The sequence below is a fragment of the Clarias gariepinus genome, chromosome 28 (genome assembly GCF_024256425.1).
Source record: "Clarias gariepinus isolate MV-2021 ecotype Netherlands chromosome 28, CGAR_prim_01v2, whole genome shotgun sequence".
NCBI lineage: Eukaryota > Metazoa > Chordata > Actinopteri > Siluriformes > Clariidae > Clarias > Clarias gariepinus.
Genome location: NC_071127.1, coordinates 18,084,116 through 18,098,141, shown reverse-complemented (window position 1 = coordinate 18,098,141; position 14,026 = coordinate 18,084,116). Strand labels below are relative to the sequence as shown.

The following is a 14,026-nucleotide window of genomic DNA, read 5'->3' as shown; positions in this document are numbered from 1 at the left end:
CACCACTCGTTGCTGAGACTATATTTTAAGAAATGGGTCATCACATCACATCAATTATTGACTTTGTCTCATTAATAGCAGTTCACTGTTTTTTAGTATTTTTAAGTATTTATTCAATATAGAAACATTTTAAAGGCATTATGTTTATCAATCTCAAAGGATAATTTCTAACGTTTCCTTACACTACCCTTTATAACTGTCTGGCCTACGACGGCATCACAGCTGTGCTGATATTCAGCACAACAGCACAACCTCAGGTTTGATCCTGCTTAATTATGACAGCCGTAATGCATGTTATATGACAGCATGGTGATTTAGTGGTTAGCACTGCTGCCTTGTACTGTACCTCCAGGATTTGGGGCTCAAATGGTTTGAGTTTGCATGTTCTCCCTAGTGGTCCATTCTCCACAGGATAAACAGTACAAGAGCAGTAACACACTCCAGACTGTTTGGTTATACAAAATATAATCAGCACTAATCACATAACCATCTCAAATTGAATTATTTTTGTATAACCACGCAGTCTATTCGGTGTTGGTAAGATAAATAAACCGTATTGTAAATTGTCTAAACTGTGTACATGACACCCAAAAGTTGTTTTATTGCCTGTAATTTGCAAAGTTTCAGACTTTAAGTGTACACAACTCGAGTTCCATAATGGGGTCAACAGATCTGCTTAGTTTGTTAGACCACACACACACACACACACACACACACACACACACATTTCTGCTGAACTCCTAACATCACTTATAATTGCAATACATAATCCCCCACATCTGCATGGTTTGCACATTACCACAGCTGTATGTTTTGCATTCTGAACGCTTGGCCTCTTGTTCCGAGGCAGTTAAAGGTTACATATGTTCCTGTTCAGCATGCGCCATTCACAATGCAAGTCAGATGTGTAAGACCAACATACGGTATCCATGTTATCAGGACAGAATGTATATTCTGTAAACAAAGCAAATATGTAGTTGTACTTCATCATCTCCACAGGCCACAAACCTGACCCCGACTGTCTGGCCCGTGTGCTCGATGCTAATTCAGATGTATAGTACTTCGAAAAGGTCTTGGGGCCCCCTTCCCTTATTTCTTAATGTAATGGTTAAAACATTGGTAAACATACATACAAGTACAAATTTAATACAAAATGCAAAATAATAATACATTTCATTGCATCTACACAAAAAAAGGCCCCAGATGATTTGTTCTTACCTTTGATGGAATAATATTATACTAAAGTAACCATCCATCCTTCCATCTATCAAGGAACCGCTGTAGTTCAACTAGGAACTGTGGAGGCCAATGTTGACCGTTGTATTTATTCCCATTTTACGACCGTGGTGGGACCTTCATTCAAAGACCAGCATTCACACACACTGGGACTCCATTTGAAATTATAATAATGTATATGTCTGTGTGAGAATACCAGAGTACCTGGAGGAAACCCACCAAGCTCTGGAAGAACATGCAAACTCCACACACAGACCCGAGGTTGTGCCATATTGTAGATTGAACAAGGCGCTGGAGGCATTTCGTAAGGATTTTGCTCCAAATTGTCATTGTTGCATCAAGAAGTTGCTGCAGATTTCCATCTGCTTTAAGGATTGATGAGTTTTTAACGAGATGTTATCAGCTCGACCCAGTCTATCCATTCTCCTCTGACTTCTGGCAACAACAAGGCATTTTTGCCCAGAGAACTGCCCTCACTGGATATTTTTCAGTTTTTTTGTTTTTTTTCCAATCTATTCTCTGTAAACCTTAGAGACGGTTGTGATTGAAAATCACAGTAGATCAGCAGTTTCAGAAATACTCAGACCAGCCAGTCTGGCACCAACGACCATGCCACGTTCACGGTAACTCATATTTCCTTTCTTTCACATGCTGATGCTCGGGTTGAGTGGTCAGTGAGTGTATATCTGTAAAGAACACCACACTATGTTCATGCATTGGGAATTTTACCGTTAAAGGCTAATAAAGAAGTCTAATTATCTATATAGTGGCACAGTGGGTAGTGCTGCCACCTAGTAGATCCAGTGGTTTTGCTTACTGTAGAAGTGGACTTCTCTTATGTTCTTCTTGTATCGTTGTGTTGAGATGAATGAATGACCTGTCCATGAGTATCAATAAACAACAACAAAAAACATCTTCCAGTACAATTCACCAATGGGGAATAATGGTAAAATGTAGATACGAGGAGGTACGAGAACAAAGAGAACAAGTGAAAGCTCAGGATTGACGCAAGGGTCTTGAAAGTGTGAGACAAGTCTCTACCTGATTTATTTTTTTTTTTATCACTGTGTTGAATTGATGATTACTCCTGTGCTTTGCTCCTTCAGGATTCCTCTTAACTCCAAAAAGTCATGCAGGTGCACCACCACCCCATTACTCTGCTCCCTCCACTGACTTCCTGTACTCACCCTCCATCAAAATGAACACACTGATGCTTGCCTACAATGCAAAAAGCAGGCCAGCACTCACTAACCTCAGAGCACTTATCGCACTCGACACTGCACTACGCTCCATCGATCCTCCAGAGCTGCTCCACTGCTCCCACTATCTCTCAGGGTACAAGGAAGTCATGCATGAAGACTCGTCTCTGTTCTGCTTCCTAGGTGGAGAAAAACCTCTTCTAGATGTCGGAACAGCTCCTCCTAACCTGGTGAAAAATATATAGGCCTATGTTAGGGTATTTTGAATACTTTTAAATCCTCAATAGCACGTTGCAAATAAACATAAAAAAATCTGTTAATATATAAAAGGTATATGGACATTATGCTTTTACCAATTTTTGGAATTAAACTTTAAACTTACCTTTAAAATGTATTAAACCGTCTAAATATGTTTCGGGAAAATAGACTTTAGTGTAGTTTCTGTAGTACTTATTTGATCTTTTTTCTCCCTTTTCATTTAAACAATCCTCGTGTGAGAGATAAACTTTCTGGATTGGTTGTTTACTTTCCCCAAAAGTGGCCTTCAAGCGTTACTGGTACTTTGGTAAAAAAAAAAAAAAATGTGTTGAAAAAAAAAGTGCTGCTCTTGTCTGGGAACAGGGTCTTTATTCCATTACAGTATGTTTTCTTGTTTTTGGCCATGTGCAAACTTATGTGGGAGTTAAAGGGTTTAAACGATTGATTATTTAGCTGTTCTTTAGAGTTTGTTTGTTTTTTTACTTTTTTTGGAATCATGTGCAATTTGTTAAAAAAAACTGTTAAACTCATGAATAAAATCTGCCTCATCATAAGTGATTGTGTTAATGTATTTCACTGGCCTTAAAATCAGTGGGTTAATGCTCTGGGTTACAGATCAGAAGGTCATCGGTTCAAGCTCTGACTTGACACAATGCCATTGTTGTGCCCTCGACCCCACCTGCTTCAGGGGTGATGTATGATGGCTTCCTGAGCATGGACATGTTCCCTGTGGAGTAATATATATCTAACAAATAAAGCGTTAGCACTGTCGCTTTGCATCTTCAGGGTGTGGGTTTGATTCTCACTTTGGGTCTGTGTGCATGGAGTTGGCATGTTCCCCCCGTGCTTGGTTGGTTTCCTCTCACAGACATGCAGGTTGAGGCTAATTGGTTTTCCAAAATTGCCTGTAGTGTGTGAATAACAATTGGGTTTCGAGCTGGCAACCCGACTCCTTAAGTAACTACCACAGAAACGCCGGATATATCTTCAGGATGGGGAGGATCTGTTGCCCAGGGTGAAGGATGGCACATGGACGGACCAAAATATTTTATTATTATCTACAAAATGTACTTTATTAGTAACTGGAATTAGCCAGGAGTATAACTGAGCACGCTTCTGCTGCAATAAGAAGATAATTATAGTATATTAGACATTATGCTAATTCTTTTGTCTTTTATAATATACTATAAAGATATACTTTTATTTCACTAATCACTATTACAGTAGGTATGTTCACAACCATATATTTTAAGGGTACAAAGTATACTCAAAGGTGTTTCACTTGAGCAAATAAAAGTACATGTAATACATTTTAATTACAACTAAAATACACTTAGTACAATTTTTTTGTTCCAAAACAGCAAATTTAAATAATAACAATCAATAGTCTGACTGCAAGGACAATTAAGCATGCTTTGGGATGTTAAGATTTAATATGCTTAGTATACTTTTCATCTGAGTAAAGTAATTAAATAACAATAAAATCTGATAAATAAATAAATAAATAGAAGAAGAAGAACAGAGTTTAAGTAGATGGTATTCTTAGTCCGGGAGGTATTTACTGATGCACTTCTGTAAGTCATTCATGATAAGGTGATCTACAGGTATCAATAATTATAAAAGCTAAACGAAGATGGGTACACTCCTAAAAAATACAGCACTGATGATGTAATACATAGAGTAAAAAGGGGAGGGGGGGGGGGGGCAAGTGATTCATCTTAAACAGTAGTGTTCTTGTTCCCATAATTGTTCTTCCATGGTTATTTATTTATGTCTTCATGTCGTCTAATAAACGTTGCGTGTGGATGCCTGTAGTAAACACAGACACACGAGTGACCCCATTGTCTTCACCCTAAACTCTGATAGTCAATAAGCCGAGCTGTAAGCAGCCCCATGCCCCAAATACAGTACACCGTACTGCTGTCTGTGTTTCAGTCATGTGGGTGATCCTACAGCAGTCATATTCACCTCAAAAAGACCTTCATCACTTCTATTAATTCTTTGTTATGGAGTATTTCTCACCGAATTTACACCATAAACTTAACCCGAAACCAGTTTTCAGATGTTTAAAACCAACCTTCTATATCAATTCACAAAGATAGCCTTGCGTAATTCTTTCATCAACAGAATATAGTCTAGCCTAATTACAGTTAACATTGTAAGTATTTTAAGCCTAGCTCACATTGCAAATCACAGCCTATACTACTAAAATACATAGTGTAATAAAGTCCACAGTGCAAACCCCAGGGTTACCTAGATTTATTACAGTGCATGGCTATAAACATGAGACATGAGTCGGTTTGGTCTATGAGGATGTGTTCCCACACGCTCAGGTGATGTGAGAGTGGTTAGAGATTCACCACCTGTACAGTTTTTTATTCATTTTTTATTTTTTTGATAAATGATCGAGAAGCGGGTCAGTGGGTTCCGGTCTAGACTAAAGCCATTTACTCCAGCTGTGTTTTACAGTAGGCCACATTGGGCTCATTAGAATTGATTCCTGTCTCTGCCAGAGGACCAGTGGAAATGGCACCACACAGCTGGGAGCGATACCCCTCCATGTGACAATTAAATAAAACACCAATATCTGTGATGAGAGAGAGAGAGAGAGAGAGAGAGAGAGACTGTGATTTTGCTTTGTGCTCGGTCTTGAAGTTAAAGTTGTGCAGACGTCTCATAATGAACTCCCAAGACATTTCTTAAATAAAGATGACATTTCTGGCGAATAAAGGCGTGAAAACGATTGACATTTACAGAAGACTTCAAGCACAATGCGGTGATGAGACTTGAATGGTGCAAACGTTTTAAAGAAGGACGTACGTCTGTGAATGAAGATCCCGGCCGAGGTGGCTCAGAGCCCACTGCGGTCGTGTCCTTGACAGGATCATTCACAAACACCACTTGCACGTTACAGGAACTCGGCCACATCCTAAACCACGCTCCAAGCCATTTCCACACATGTTTGTGCCATTAAAGGAGTTCCTGAGAGGCCAGTGTAAATGTCTGAAACCCTGGCCTCCCAGGAACTCCTGAGAAACCTTTCAACCTTGATGGTATTCAAGCACTAATGAAATGCTAGGATAAGTGCACCAGTGTAGAGAAATAAAGGGTTTTATTCACTCCCAGTTTGACCTAAATGCCTCTTGTATTTCGTTTGTTTCCATCTGTCTCCTCTCTTCCTTTGTTGCTTCATTGCTCTGCTGTATGGTAGCAGCTGGCACGGGTGGGGTGTGGGTTTAACTTTGGAGGAAAACACACGTAAGATCCTCCTATGGGCAAAGGGCAAGGAAAAGAGCAGTGTGTGTGTGTGTGTGTGTGTGTGTGTGTGTGTGTGTGTGTGTGTGAAGAATTGGACACAGGGTTCTGGTTCAGGATACAGACAATTCCTGTTTATGAGTCAAGTGCTATTGTTCTTTCTCTAACACACACACACACACACACAAGAGAGAGAGAGAGACAGAGAGACAAAGAGAGAGAGAGAAGATAACGTGATATTTTGGCTAGCCCATCCTGGACATCTATTCTCATGCCTGTCTTTCAGGATGCCCCTCCTATCTGAGTTTACTACAGAAGTCCTGTGCATACACTCCACAGATTAGTCACCGTCACTTTGCAGCCAGTCACACACTCACACACACTCACACACGCTCGCACACCGTGTGTGGCTCTGCGAGGTTGGTGGCTAGGGATTGATGTTAAGTCTGTTTAAGCATCTGGATTTAATGCACCATTAAGGTCATCTGCTGTTCAGCTTGCACCTGTAGCGGCTATAGCTATAGCACTAGTCACGACTGCACGCTCACTCCTCCTCCACCTCCTCTTCGTCCTCACTCACTCAACACTCATCAGCTCTCCACTCTTTGGTCCATTTGGCCGGTGATGAGAGTTTGTTTTAGGATTTTGCATTAACTAAAAAAATTCTGTATGATTTCCAATAGTCTAATGAGTTCATTTTTGCATGGAGGAATTTATACTAAGGATTATTTTTCTTAATTGGGGGATTATAAAAAGAAGTGTCCATGCTCAATGCCACGCCAAAACAGCCAAAAACTTCTGTCCTGTCTTCATTTATCTGCCTCGGCAGTGGAAGCTGATTTCACGCTGCTGAATAGACGGATGTAACCTCCTGTCTGCACAAACACTGACCTGAGAGCAACCAGAAAAGAAACAGTCAGCAGTTTGCACTTTTAATTCCCAGAGGATGGATGACAAATGAGTCGCAGCGACTGATGGAGGTTTATCTGTTCCTCTGTTTCATCTGTTGCTATGGACTCGTGTTTAATTCTCAAAAGTAAGAGCATTAAAAAAAAAAAAAAAAAGGAAGACAAAGCGATCAGTGTTTGGCAGCCAGGATATGAACAAGTTCCTTGCAAAAGTATTTACACCCCCCTGAACTTTTCCACATTTACAAATGAAAATCTAAAAAAAGTGTGTCATGCATTTATATACAGGACTCCACAATTCTGGCCTTTAGCCGATAGCCATTGTTAAAAAAAAATCCATAAGAATTCCCGTTTGCAGTTCCACATGACTTGTCACAAACTGCAAACAGGATGTCTTATGGCTTTCTTTCAACAATAGCTTTCTTCTCACTACTCTTCCAGAAAGGCCAAATTTGTATCTAGACCTATAAATTAATGCAAAAAAGCAAATGCAACCAAAATGCTAATCAAATGCTAATCAAAATTTATACTTACAGTCTATCTCCAACATTTAGAAATTACAGTATATAACAAGCTTATACGAGTTATGGATTAGGTTAAATACGCACTGGTATGTTTAAAAATCAGACATGTTCATTTATGCCTTTGTTTAAAGGTCCCACCCATTTGAGAGGTTTCACAGTCATCTCAATCTGTGTGTCCATGTGAGTCAAAGAAAAGAGTTCAATAAATGTTGAGAGTTTTTTCCCAGCTTTCCCTGATTCCCAGGGCAGTCATGCGTCCAGGTGGGACCCAAAATGACATATTATAAAAGCCTGTTGTCCAACAAGCATTAATCTTTGCTCCCATTGAAACACAGTGTCCTTGAGCCTGCCTCAAAAGCCTGGCTTCACTGCAGTAACTCACATACTGTGTTGGGGCGTCAGAGGTGATTTCCACACCTTTTGCATTGTCCGGCAAAAACAGCTTGCCTTAAAAGGATGAACAGCACACATTGACTTAATAAAATATTACATTTTACCAAGAGTGGTTAATAATATAGACAACAACAAAAAATCTGTGATTTTATTGCCCTTTGTATTTCAATTTAATTCAATTTTATTTGTATAGCGCTTTTCACAATTGTCATTGTCGCAAAGCAGCTTTACACAATCAAAAGAAATTATTCAAGTTTGTATGGAACGTGAATGTGTATAAATTAAAATGTTAAGACGGAGTATCTCCGCCTTTTTTTTAATAGGAAGACTTTTTTGACAGGGTTCGATTCTCCAGGGTCAATACCGAGTCCAAGCCCAGGTAAAATGGGGAAGGTTGTGTCAGGAGGGACATGCAACATTAAAAACCTGTGCAAAATCGAAATTTTTTAAACAGGAAAAACCCACTGTGGCGACCCCTAACAAGCATACACACTATGATATGCAGTGAAATGCTTATATGACAGTCTGTGACCTAAAATAACACAATGAAAATATCATACTAGAGAATTAAACTATATAAAGAATTTCCAAAAAATAAAAATGTAAAAAACTGGATTGGTTGGAAATTTTACAAATTTAGGCAACACGGTCATTTATACCCCTATCTCACTTATACGGTTTGACTTATGGTGGGAAACGTTTAATTAAAAAATATATTTATTTAATTTTACATTTAAAATTTTATTTAATGTTTAATAAAAAAAAGAATGCATGAAAAAGAATGCATGAGAGTGAGAGCAGCTCTAAAACGGCCTTCCTGCTATGTGACGTGCTATCTTTAAGACGCTGAACAGAAGTTCGGTCAAGGGTGCTCTGAGGACGAGCGTGAAAAAGAGGGAAACGTAATCACAGCACAAAAAAATCATGATGTACTTACGACCACCGCACGAAACCGTGTAGGTGAGATAGGAGTATTAGCGGTTAGTACTGTTGCCTTGGACCACAAGGTTTGAGGGTTAAATTTCCACCTCACATATGTGGTTGGTGGATTTCTCATGGTTGGTGGATTTCCTCCGGGTACTCCGGATTTCTCTTATATATATAAAGCATAGAAGTATAGTGTTAAGTATAGAAGTGTAAAAATATGGTGTGTGTGTGTGTGTGTACTAACGCAATAGGATTGAAACATGCAGTATGTGTGTATCAGCAGCAGTATGTTTGTTCCAAAGTCTAAATCAGTCCTTACTTTATTTGTAGAGTACATATAATACTATATAGTATGTATAGTTCTTTATAGTACACACTAAGGGGAAAAAAGGTACAAAATTCGACCTTTTGCAGCTTTAATATGTATATTTCACCTTCGATTATGTCTATATAGCACTTTTTAAATGATTAAAAAGACATCACTGGACAATAATACAGGCAAAAGCTGCAGAATGTGTGATTTTAAGGGCATGTTTAGGACACCTTTTCTGAGGAAATAAAGACAAACACAGGCTTTTAAAAATCAAAACTCGCATTAAAACGTAAATAAAAGGGATTCAGAAAGCTGTAGTGTCCCAATTTAAAAGAATTTATGTTTTAAACGATAAATTACGCGAGTTATTTGGTGGTTATTGTAGTAATAGTAGTAGTAATAGTCTAAAGTGCACTACGTTTCCCAGCAGCCGTCGCGGGTTTTTGACGTCATAACCCTGCGCGCAGATTATAAGTGGTGAGCTGGCTTATAGGTAAGAGTATGACTAGCTATTTTTTATATTATATTACGTAATATTTAGAAATGATTTACGGTTGGTCTTATATTTAGCATATCGATTATTTTCTTGTTGTCTTTTTTGTGTCTCTGCCGTTTTTATTTTCTGAAAAGTAACGCTATAAATATTTTAGTTAGCATTAGGGCTAATTCAAGACATTAGCCTGATGAGGTGTTTTTCTGTTTAGCTAAAATCAACTGTTAGGGATCTTTAAGTCCCTGATTCTACACAACTGCACAGTAAAGTGATAGTGCAAATGGCATGCTATAATATATACCATACTATATTGATAAAATTATGTGCACCCCTGAACATTACAACCATATGATTTTCCCTTTTACATGATGCTTTTCTCCTGTGAAGGCTTTCCACTAGACGTTTAAGTGTGACTGTGTGGGTTCGTGTTCATTCAGTTCACCTATTGGAGCATTACTGAGCTCAGACGCTGATGTCCAGATGTCAGGGAGACTTCAGGGAGATGAGTTCAGTCAGATCCCTGTGCTGAACACTCGAGTTCTTTCACGCCAACACACTCTGAACACATCCGGACGCTTTGTGGATCTCACAAGTGCGTCGTTATGCTGGATAAGAGTTTGGAGCTGCTAGTTTTAGTAAAATGAAACTGAATGATAGAACTGTCGCTCAGTCCGGATCTGGACCGCGGTCCACCATTTAGTGATGCCTGTCCTATACTGCTTTAAACTATGTTGAGAAGAACCTCATATGGGTGCTAATAGTCAGGGGTGCACATATTTTAGGCCATATGGTGTAGGGTTAAACATAATTCCAAATACAAGGATAAATGTAACCATAATTGCATCGTCATATTGGATAAGGGTTGGAAGCTGTTAGTTTCAGTGAAGGGAAACTGTAACTTCACATTACTGCTTTTTGTTATCACCAGAACATATGAAACAAACTGGTTTTATACTTCCCGCAGGAAGAATAAACATGTATCAACCTTTTCATTCATCTTTGACAGTTTAGTTTTCATAGTCTGCTTTTCCTTTTTAAAAATTATTTTAAGGAGTAATCCATGCTGTGTTGCGCTTTTGGTTTTGTTTCTTCCACACACTCTGTCTATATACTGTAAACTATTGTGTCGTTTGGCTCTGTTGAGCAAGGTGTATAGCCACACCCACTGGTATATAAATTATTCTAATTTATCAGATAAGCATCTGGGATCCGGATAGAACTGTCACTCGCACTCCGCTATTTAGTGATGCCTTCTCTATACAAACCGTGTGGGGAAAAACCTCATACAGGTGGTGATGGTCAGGGGTTCACATACTTTAGGCCATATGGCATATGAGTAAATCTAATTGCACCTGTGGATTACACCTTCAGTTTCACCTGATAGTTCAATAACACTGAAAGTAGTGAGTAGTTATGAATGAAGAGTGTAAACCTTAACCTGCTCTGGATGTTTATCCAAGAGTGACACATGCATGATATTTTTCCCCCTGAAATAATTATAAATATTTTTGAGATAACCTGTTGAATAATTACCTTTTCTCTCACTCTCCATCAGTTCCCCAGTCTCCTTCATCATGACCAAACTTCTGGAGTGGCTTCTGGGCGTCTCGCTGGTCGCAGTTGCCTGGGGACTTGTGACCTTTGACCTTCTTGGCTTGCACTTGCCTCCCGTGTACAAGGAGGTGGCTTGGCCGATGCCCGTGTACCTGCTGGTGGTGTTTGGGTGCTATTCTCTGGCAACGGTCGGGTACCGAGTAGCCACGTTTAACGACTGCGAGGATGCAGCCAAAGAGCTTCAGGCTCAGATAAAAGAGGCGAAAGACGATTTAAAGAAGAAGGGCCTGAAGATGTGAGCACTTTCATGGACTTGGACCAGCTTTCTGCCTCTTTTAGTAAATTAATTTCTTTGGTTGGTTATGCATTTCTGACTCGAAACGCTGAAAGATCAAAAATTAGAAATGTCTCTTAAGACCTGAAAGATGAAATCTTAAAATTACATAAACACGTTTCTGTAACAGGAATGTAGAATGTACTGTTTTTGTATAACATGCTGTATGTTTTGGCTAGCTTCTACATAAAGATGTCTCTGAGTGGGGTTTTTTTGTTTGTTTTTTAAAATGTATATGTGGTGTGTGAGAAAGTCAGAAGAATCTGTATCGTCGAGACGGACTCCACTAACATCACAGCGTGGTTTCACGGCGTTACGCTCGTGCGAGATGACCGTGGCTTTCATTCAACACTCGCAGCACTCGATTTCAACACACTTGATGTTTAACACACTTGATAGTAGGACACTATTGTTCTAGAAGCGTCTGCACGTCTGCTGTTTTAAAACGCTGCCAGTGATTGTGTAAAAATCGTGTATGCGTGAACTACTACGCGTGTTCACAAAGCATCTTAAAATGGGAGTGCTGTTTTCGTAGCGTGTGTTTAACTTTGTGGTGAAGGGAACCTGATCCGGTCACTAAAACCATTTGTGAATGTTACTTCTTGTGTGTGTGTGTGTGTGTTTCATTTCCCTTGGTTGTGGTTTTCTAATGGAAGCTGTTGAAGGAGTCTCCTAATTTTTCTTTTTTTTTCTTTATTTTATCCACCATCTGACTAGAAAGCTAGTGTACTTTTAGTTTTGCATTCCATGTTCCATATCATATGTACCTACATTGTGCTTTGGACTGAATGTAAATGTTAAATACAGATTATTTTTCACTAAGATGATGTATGATTTAAATCCTTGTACATATACGATAAGTGTCACACCTCCTGCATCTGTAACCCTTCTCTCTCTAACACTGTCTCAAAAAAAAACAAGCACAAACGGAGCAGGGCGGTATGGAAATTCCAGAATATGATCCATGTCCATGCGCTGGCTCTTGAAGCGCTAATCCTAAAGCCACTAAATGCACACGAGTGCACTATATTTACACGAGGCAGGATTAATCTGATGTCTTTGGCTGGCGAGACTCCCGTTCACTCGCTGCACTTAAAATGGATGCTGAGGGGCCTCATGTTTTTTTTCTTTCCCTCCACCCCCCATGGAGATGTACACAGTCAACAAAACTCATTATGGGGTGCTAAACCGCTTTAGTACTCATCAGGGGGTGGAATGAGTCACAGGCCCCGCCTACTCAGCCGACTCCACCTGCGTGCTGATTGGCTGACAGTGAGGGCCTCGTTTTAGACCCGACATGATGAGAAGTGCTGACACGGCACCGAGGAGCGTGTACTGATATATTTAATCTTTATGGGTTTGTGGTTCTTTGAATGAACCTCTGTGTTTTAGGAAACACATTTTAGACCTGATTGACACAAAAACTGTCTGTGTTTGAGTCTATGACAGACCGTAGCAGTTGTGTATAACTCAGCGGACTTAATGGACTTCATGCTGGGTTTTGGATTGTCAAACCTCAAAATGTATCTGATTTAAGTTCAAAGATTAAACTCAAATACAGTTAATATAAGGTCAAGACGTCTCCACAATGCTTGCTAAGTGCTGCAGCTGAAACACAGCTCACATCCTGCGGTCTGCTAACTGCTAACAGTTATGACCTCATTAATATTCAGCGATACAACAGTTAAAACACAAGACTAAAGAAGGCTAGGTTAGCTATAAACTGTAAAAAGGCTCACCTAGTCCTTCTTAAGAGCTAAAGATCTCTAGCTTAGCCTTTAGTGATTAGCTGCTAAATCCTAATGGCTAGTCTATCCCTTCTTAATGGCTAACAGTTGCTAGGTTAACCTTTAGCAGCTTGCTGCACAATGCTAATGGCTAACCTAGCAGTTCTTTAAAGGTAATAATCAGCAGATTAGTCTTTAGTTATTAACTGCTGAATTGTAACGGGTAACCTATCCCTTCTTAAGACCAGGTTACCCTTTAGCAGTTATTTGCTAACTGTAAATTGCTAACGTAGCCCTAAGACCACTAGCTTAGCCTTTATTGATTAGCTGCTAAATCCTGATGTCTAGTCTATCCCTTCTTGATGGCTAAAGATTGGTAGGGTAGCGTTTAGCGGGTAGCCGCTACCTGGTAGCCTAGAATTGTTTACTAAAGCTTTTTTTTTAAAAAGGAACCCAAAGGACGGCAGAGCTGAGCAGTGAGTGGCAGGATTGATTCTTCATACATGAGGTCACAATAGGGAGAAAGCCGCTTGTTTTTTCCTGATACTTTTGTGTGTGTGTGTGTGTGTGTGTGTGCGCGCGCGTGTGTGTTCATGCAGACTGGAGGCCTGTCTGAAACTCTAAACTTGATTAAAGAGTAAACTGTGCAGAATAGGGGCCCTTTAAATGACATGATAGCTTTACAGTTAAAACAAATAAATTTCTGATGATTTCATGTGACCGGGCGAGAGAACATGAAACTAAATCTAAATGTAGTAAATAATAAAGGGGTACACTGTACACAAGGCACTCTTCTTCATGCCCTTGTAAGGTAAAGAGACGTTTAACTTAAATCAGAGTGCTTTTACGTATTCGTTGACTAACACCGAAATTATTATAAAATGCTGCTCAAACTATTAAAAAAA

At 39.5% G+C, this 14,026-nt stretch overlaps 1 protein-coding gene across 1 annotated transcript; it reads left to right on the top strand.

Annotated features, from left to right (window-relative positions):
* Positions 1 to 9,439: 9,439 nt before the first annotated feature.
* Positions 9,440 to 12,216, top strand: dpm3 (dolichyl-phosphate mannosyltransferase subunit 3, regulatory). Its single transcript, XM_053490096.1, has 2 exons — positions 9,440 to 9,506; positions 11,062 to 12,216. The coding sequence occupies exon 2, from the start codon at positions 11,081 to 11,083 to the stop codon at positions 11,357 to 11,359; it is 279 nt and encodes a 92-aa protein (XP_053346071.1). The 5' UTR covers positions 9,440 to 9,506; positions 11,062 to 11,080; the 3' UTR covers positions 11,360 to 12,216.
* Positions 12,217 to 14,026: the final 1,810 nt, after the last annotated feature.

Excerpts from the sequence above, each read along its gene's own strand:
- dpm3 (XM_053490096.1), top strand. The coding sequence starts at position 11,081 with ATGACCAAACTTCTGGAGTGGCTTCTGGGCGTCTCGCTGGTCGCAGTT.